The 7468-nt window shown below is 42.3% G+C and overlaps 1 protein-coding gene across 1 annotated transcript; it reads right to left on the bottom strand.

Annotated features, from left to right (window-relative positions):
- Nucleotides 1-4725: 4725 nt before the first annotated feature.
- Nucleotides 4726-7299, bottom strand: fgf20b (fibroblast growth factor 20b). The gene is made up of 3 exons (XM_041991095.1): nt 6436-7299; nt 6132-6235; nt 4726-5966 (listed from the first exon to the last, which is right to left on the bottom strand). Exons 1-3 carry the CDS (start codon nt 6725-6727, stop codon nt 5721-5723), a joined length of 642 nt encoding a protein of 213 aa, XP_041847029.1. The 5' UTR covers nt 6728-7299; the 3' UTR covers nt 4726-5720.
- Nucleotides 7300-7468: the final 169 nt, after the last annotated feature.

Genomic DNA, 7468 nt, shown 5'->3' with positions numbered 1-7468 from the left:
CGAAGGGAACCACCATTAATTGAGAAATTAACCCTTTAATCTGAATGTTCTTTTCTATTTGAATATTATTTATTATTATTATTTGTGTTACATGTTTAGGCGTTAAGTGTTTTCCCATGAGGATAATGGGAAAATCAGGACAATGGATGCATTAATGAGGTAGGTTCTCAGCTGTATTTATTTAATCTTTCACTTGTTAGTGATGACATATATTTTAAGCTGTAATTGTATTTACGTTGTATAAATTCACTCTGTCATTCCCTTTCATATACAGACAAAATCATCCACCAACCCATCCGTTCAATAACCACCTGGTTTGTAACAATAAATTGATAAAACTCATTTTGGGATCCTGAGTTTAAATGGGGACACCACATAGGATGCTCTAGGAGCCAGTTTTACCAACTTTTTAAAAGTTTTTTTCAGTAATAACAGGCTTTGAGGGTCAATCTCAAACATATACTCTTCATGGGGTCAGTTTGGACAGACCTGTCATGGTGGGAAAAGGAGCTGTTGACCTGTTTTTCTGTAGCATTTTTAACAAAGGACCTCAGACAATTGGTCAACTTTGGAAAAAAGGCATTATTTGTCTTTTGATGTAAAGTCATGCAGAACGTATTTGCAAAAAATAATAATGCCTTGTAATAAAATCACATTATAATTTATAATTTCAATGGATTGTGGATGCATTAACTCACTTTTAATGTGAACAAATAAATTTCCACCTGTTCATACCAAAACTGCAGACAAAATGAAAGAATATCTAATGTTGATTAATTTATCTGAGATTGAGTCATGGGTGCAGCAGATGGAAACCCCGACATCGCTCTCCCAGTGACACTTTTCATCTCTTACTGAGGGATCTCAGCATTTTGTGTCTATGATCACATTCTTGTGTCCCTACTGTCACGGCCCAAATGCCATGAACATGGATAAGGACGGCATGTAGATGGAACAATAAAATGAAAGCTTTATTGTTGAGAAAGCCCCAATCTCTCTATTTTCACTCCATCCTACCATCGCTTGGGAAAATGATCCCTAGATATTATCCTAAGATCCTTAGCTTGAGGCAAAGACTTTGGTTAAAAAAACCACAACCTCAGATTTGGAGGGCGCTGACTTTCATCCCAGCTGCTTTACACTTTGTTGAAAACCACTAATGTTTTTATCCAAGTATGTGCTGGTGAACAGAACCACATCATCTGCAAAGAACGGAGATGCAACCCTGATGTTCTGATCCCAGATGCCCTGATCCATCAGACTTAATCTTGAGATCCCATCCATGAACACCACGTAGTGTTACATACGCAACGTTTCAGTGTAGCTAAAGGGATTTCAGATATATTATTCTATACCTAATGCATTAGGTTTAAAACGGATTAGAAGCAAAGTCCTAAATGGAAAATGAGTGAGTAAAAATTCAATAACTACAGTAAACTTAGTGTTAAATTTAATCTATTTAACATCAAATCACCTTGATCTGTGCTCAAGTCTCATAAGTTTAACAATCTCCTGTCAAATCCCTGTAATCTTCATGTCATATAACAACTATATCTCACTGACCCTCTGCCTCTGTGTGTGTGCTGATTTAGTTTCCACAGATGGCAGCTGCTTGTTTGTTATATCAGGTTAGACTCTTCAGCTTCCTCCAGGTACTGTGTGTTCAGATGCCTTTAGTCAAACAAAACACCGTCAGTCAGTAACAGTGACTGCAAACGCATCACTGCCTCATTCACTGTTGGTGCCTTGGCAACTGAGACACTGGTGTCTTCAGGAATGACAGTACCCCAGCTTCTTCGTCCTTTTTGTTCTGCACACCTAGACATCACTGTGTACATCACTGTTTTCTACTAATATCTCCATGGAGATGCAAACAGAGCAGCATATTTTCCACTGGAGCTGACAGCTTGCAACGTGGAGTGTTAGTAAATCAGGTATGTTGCTATAATTGCCACTTGCGAGCTATGAAGCTAAAAAAAAAAAAGATTGAACTCCAACTGATGCAGGAAGTGTGAGAGATGATTTGTTTCAATCCATAAAAATATGAATGATGGATGGAAGGGTTGGAGGAATGGATGATATCTGGGAACATTGGCAGCAGATTTTTTCACTGGATTCTTCTCTCTGGAGTCGAATAAAATCCCAAAAGTATCAAGTGGATAACGCTATACTTACACTTCTGCAGTAATCCCTATAAACACACATGCAGCTAATAATTTGTGCGCTCAGCAATTTTGCTAAGAAATAAACAAACAACAAAGCCTGAAATCAATAGTTGCAGGATTGCAGTGACACAAAGCTGCAGACACCGTCCCTGCGCAAACACACTCTTAGAAGTGGCCACAGCTTTAAAGCAACAGGTGAGGTTCCTGGCACCTCCCCTGTCTTCCCAAACGTAGTCTTCTAAATATAGAAATTATGCTCTCTGATAATTGGGGGCATACAACAAAGCCAGCTATATTTCCACCCTCCTCCTCCTCCCTGCTGCTAAGTCATATCCCCAGCTGACAAACAGCAGGGCTGAGATCAGAGTGTGAGAGCCTGAGTGCTGAGGGAACACCTGCGCTGTCTGACCCGACTGTGAAGATAGACAAGGAAGATCACTGGCTTCCACACCCGCCTATGGACCTGTGCCATAAACACACACACACACACACACTCAATGTGGTTTCCTCAACAGGCCTTAAAGGTCTCTTGCTGAGGAGGTGCTGAAAGTCAGGGAGCGTCCATTAAGTGTGTGAGTCGGCCCTCCACAGTGGGTGCGGATGAGGGGTTTAAGTGTTTTCAGTGAGAAGCCACAGACCACCTGCAGGAGGAGGAATAGGTGGAACAAAAGCCTCTGTCTGTTCTGGTTAGGCTCCAAAAACATGGGTTAAACAGATGCCAAAGAGCACTTCTCAGCATCAGGTATCAAAAGTCAAAATTTCCAGTATGTCTAGAACAGCAAGTTCGGTCCCAGAGAGCCACAGTCCTGCAAGTTTTAGATGTTTCCCTGCTTCAACACACCTGATTCAAATGAATGAGTCACAGAGTGGAATTTGATAAGTTGTTGGATCTATTTAACTTCAATTAGGTGTGTTAGAGCAGGGAAACATCAAAAACCTGGACGGCAGTTCTCTAGGACCAAACTTGCCTACCCCTGGTCCAGAGAGATGACCCTACAAAATGTCAAATGTGTGCTTTCCATGGCTGTAATTGAGCACGGGGCTCAGGGGGTAAGGGCAGTGGTACCCGTACAGGGGGGCAGGCAGCCATACGGGGGAATCCAGAGTTAAGCCGGGAGGGGGGGCTAGGCGAAATAAAACTTAAAGGTTTTGTACTGCTAGCAAAATCTGGACAAATCTGTGAAAGTACCAATAGGCAAACGATGATGAATTAACAACAGATATTTCAACTACCAAAAGAAGACAAGAAAATATGCTGAGGTACGTCTTGCCCTATGACTTGACCAGGTAATAGCAAATTAATGGTCAAAGACAAGACAACACACTGTGGTCTTGTTTATGTCTCAGAACTATAGCATCTGATAGTATAAAGCCAAATAAATTACAACCCCATTGGAGGTTTTCTCATCCTGAACACAAGGAAAAACCTGTTGATTCCTTTAGAAATAAATAACTTAACTATTATAAATAGCAGAGTAGTTTTACTAAAGCAGCATCTGTCTCGCCAAATGCTAAACCCACCTGAAGTAGTTTGCAGTTTCCTGGTTTAAATGCCTCACACTATAGCAGAACTGATCATTCCCTCTGGCACTGACATGGTTTTAATTATAATTAATGACGTAGTAGCCAAAAAACTAAAGACTATGTTGTGGCACTTTTCTTCATATCTTGCTTTATAAGCATTGGGGTGCATGTGATAGTCGGATTGGGGGGATTGACACCCTGCAGAAAAAAGTTTGGGAACCACTGGGTTGAAACAACATAAGACTTTTTGTGCATCTTTTCTAGGTACTTCAGCACAGGCAAGCAGCGAAAGCATCTTTCCAAAAACATGCAGCAGAAGTCTTCATTATGTCGTAAAAATACCTGTTTACCGGACGGACGGGGATGTCCATATGAGCGCAGGTTATAATACGCTCTGGGATGCTGTCATTAATCGACGGCAGGAGCGTGTTGATGTTCAAGGTGTGCAGGCGGGAAAGTCCCACAGTGTCGTGCTGCAGACAGGAGAGAGTCGGCAGCAGGGTTGACTATCCATATCGAGACACCCCCACTGGCACACCCTCTCTAACAGACACACACACATGCACAGATCACACACCGAGCTTTCATGCTTCAACAAAGATCTGCTTCCAACCGTGGAGGAAACTGCGCAGACATGATAGTGGCTTTTACAAGATAAATAAAGAAAAAATTCAGCCCCTGTTGTTGAATTTGAATAATATAATAATAAATAAAGCATTTTTTCTTATACATTTTAAAAAGCCCAACCTCAACCACGCTGCCTTGACTTCCATCGTTTAATAAGACATGTCAACATCAATCCTCACATTGTCTGGAGGGGTTTCTTCATCCTTATCGCTCTGACCTCCAGTTTTTATACATCTGCTTAAGTTGCAGGGCCTCAGCTAAAGGTCAGATTTTATTTGGCCCTGATCGCGTTGTTGTGTGGCCTCGTCGTTCCCTGCATTCGGGAGGGAGGCTTTGAAGTTTTATGCGTGCATCAAGCCTACGCTTCTTCTCTTGGTGAAATGGCGTCCATAAAAAAAGACAACACTGATCTCGTAAGCGGGTTTATATGTTTAAACTGAAATGCAAAGTCAACCACTAAAGTACACATCTTTTAAAAGTCTGTTAAAAGTTAAAAAGTTTGCTTTAAAAAAAGAAAAAAAAAGAACACAGAGCACAGGTGGATGCAAAGCGAGAGATTTTCCTATAAGATGAAAAAAAAAGGCCTGATACAAATTTTAAGCAATTTATTCTTTGTTCTGTCAGTTTGTTGACTTCAGATTTTTTTAAGAAGACATCTAACAGTGTTGTGGTCTTCATTAAATGCCACAGCAAAGAAAAAACATACAATGTGAGTTACAGTTGCCACATTGTGATTGAATACATGTCAGATGCTGAGATCTTTTCAAAGGTTTGCCAATATAGCTTTGATTTTTTTTGTTAAGAATAAAAAGTACAGTGTCTCAGTCATTATATAGTTGATATAACTTCTAGTGGTTTCTCTATTATTGCATGATTCTACTTGTAAAAATATATTCTCAAATAAATAAATATATAGCATAAATATGTGTATCTAAACAAATAAATAAGCTTTTACACTTTTCTCTTTTCAAACAGGTCTTGACACAGGTAAGAAAAAAAAGAAAGAATTCCTTCAAAGTCCTTTTCAACAATCTGTGGCTCTCTGACACGAAAATTGTGAAAAATGACAGATTCCCTTGACTCCTGCCAGCTGACATCTCTGTCCAACAGAGAAGGATGCTCTGCGAGCGCTCAGCTCTGTTTCCTTTTTGCCTCCTATTCCACGCAGGTACTTTTAGGGTTGTTTGCCTCTGGAACAAACCACCCCCTTATGCCGAGACATTCTAGCTTGTCTTGGCGACTGCTGAGAGATGGCCCTCGTGCATTCCTACATGAGGCCCCTCCGGAGCCCCTTATCCGTGCTGGTCCACCAGCCTGCACCGGCCTCGTCCTTGCCGTCATCCCTCTTTCTGCTTCCCTGCCTGCCAGGGTTTTCCTGATTTGGACCACCGGGTCCCCCGTGCCTCAGCTGTGTCCCAGGATATCCCTGTACAGCTCCGGAACACGGTCGGGGTCCACAGGCCTGGGCAAGAAGTGCGTAAATCTCTGGTGCCTCCTCGATTTAGTCCCATCCCTGGGAGTCCCATCTTTATTTAATGCAACAAAGTAACGTGGCTCTTTGTCCCCATGTTTGTAGAGGTTGGATGAGTATGTGTTGTACCAGTTCTCCTCAAACTGCTCCTTGAAGACACATTCAGCTGTAAGCTTTTTCTAAAAAGAAAAAAAAAGAAGAAGAAAAAAAGAATTGCATAAGTCTTTGCTCTTTATGTGAAATTATACTTATGTGTTATTTTCCTTTTAATCTTATTCTCTAAACATGTTACAGGGCAAAAATGCTTAATTTGAATAACATGCATGAGCAATTCTGATACTTACAGAGCCATACAACTCTCCTTTGTCGTTCATTCCCAGGTAAAGTCCACTGTCCACTCCTTTAATGCTCATCAATCCAACAGCAAGGCTTATGAATTCCAAAATACCTGCAGATGAATAACACAATTGTTCTGTACAGACCACGATAAAGATGAAAGAGTAAAATCAAAGAAGCTCAATTCCAGCTCTGTCAGTAATAAGTAGTTTTTAATTAGCTGGATTCTGCTATAAACTAGTTCTTTCCTCACCGGTTCTATTTTCACTTCATCATGGCTTAATATTTTCTAATAATGATCTCAGAATTTACCAAATCGACTGTGGTCCTTCCTCGTCCCCTGCACCGTGCCATCCGGAAGTATTTCCAAATGAAATCCAGTCCTGCAGTACAATTGCCTCCTCCTGAGAATCCCTTTTAGGTGCGGTAAATCCGTACTCCTGCTCCTGTCCCCAGGTACGAGGTGCTCCCCGAGAACCGGACTGTCCCCGAGAGGGCTCAGGAAGAAATGGGAGCCGACGTGAGAGACGCCGTCGAGTCCGCGCAAGACGCTACCAACTTCCCCCAGTGTAGGAGCAGAAGCAGCAGCAGGAACAGCAGCCATCGCGTCAAAGCGCAGCGGGTAAAGTTCAGTGAGGAGGTCCGGTGGGATCGCTCTTACGTAGTTGCCTACCTGATTGCAGCTGTCACTTATTGCATGTTTACGTCCCCTTTTCCTCCGTTACTTAGGGCACCTCCAAGTGCAGTACAAGGACACGCGGACACGCAGATTTCTCTCCTGTCGACACGAAACTCTTCAGTAAATCTCAGCAGTTGCTTGCGCCGATTTTTCCTCGTTCAGCGGCGCGTCCTCATCAGTTGGAGGTGGGCTGCAGTTTCTGCCAATACAGCACTCAGGCTGCATACCTGTCCACAGTGGACAGTCTCAGTGATGCTTCTGTGGAGACGCAGAAGAAGGGGGGGACATGGGGGTCGCGAGGGTTTAGCAAACGCTGCAGTGCAGGTGAAGGAGCTTCTGGAGCTTTGAGCTCAAGGTGGCAGGGGTGGTGAGGCAGGTGCAAAACCACAGGGCTAGTAATGGGCGGGGCTGTCACAGTTGAGACGTGCCCTGGCAGGGTTTTTTTTTTCTTTTCCTGAGACATGGAGTACACGAGCTGATGGGGTTTATGGAGATACATCTCTTAAAATTAAAATATAGCCTTATACATCTAAATAACTCTCCGAATTATACAGTGCAGGATTATATACGATGAGCTATGAGTCAGTGAAAAATATTTCCTTAACTTTTTCATATTTGACCCCCTCTAATCCCAGGGAGACTTGAAATATCCACGGCATTTCTCGC

The sequence above is a fragment of the Melanotaenia boesemani genome, chromosome 7 (assembly GCF_017639745.1).
Source record: "Melanotaenia boesemani isolate fMelBoe1 chromosome 7, fMelBoe1.pri, whole genome shotgun sequence".
In the NCBI taxonomy this organism is placed as follows: Eukaryota; Metazoa; Chordata; class Actinopteri; order Atheriniformes; family Melanotaeniidae; genus Melanotaenia; species Melanotaenia boesemani.
This window is presented reverse-complemented; position numbering and strand designations above follow the sequence as displayed.

What these genes read in the sequence shown, in the direction of transcription:
- fgf20b (XM_041991095.1), bottom strand. Translation starts at nt 6,727, where the DNA reads ATGGCTGCTGTTCCTGCTGCTGCTTCTGCTCCTACACTGGGGGAAGTT. An exon ending in GAAGGACCACAGTCGATTTG is followed by an intron (nt 6,236 to 6,435) that starts GTAAATTCTGAG and finishes ATTCATCTGCAG; the next exon opens with GTATTTTGGAATTCATAAGC. An exon ending in AAGGAGAGTTGTATGGCTCT is followed by an intron (nt 5,967 to 6,131) that starts GTAAGTATCAGA and finishes TTTTCTTTTTAG; the next exon opens with AAAAAGCTTACAGCTGAATG.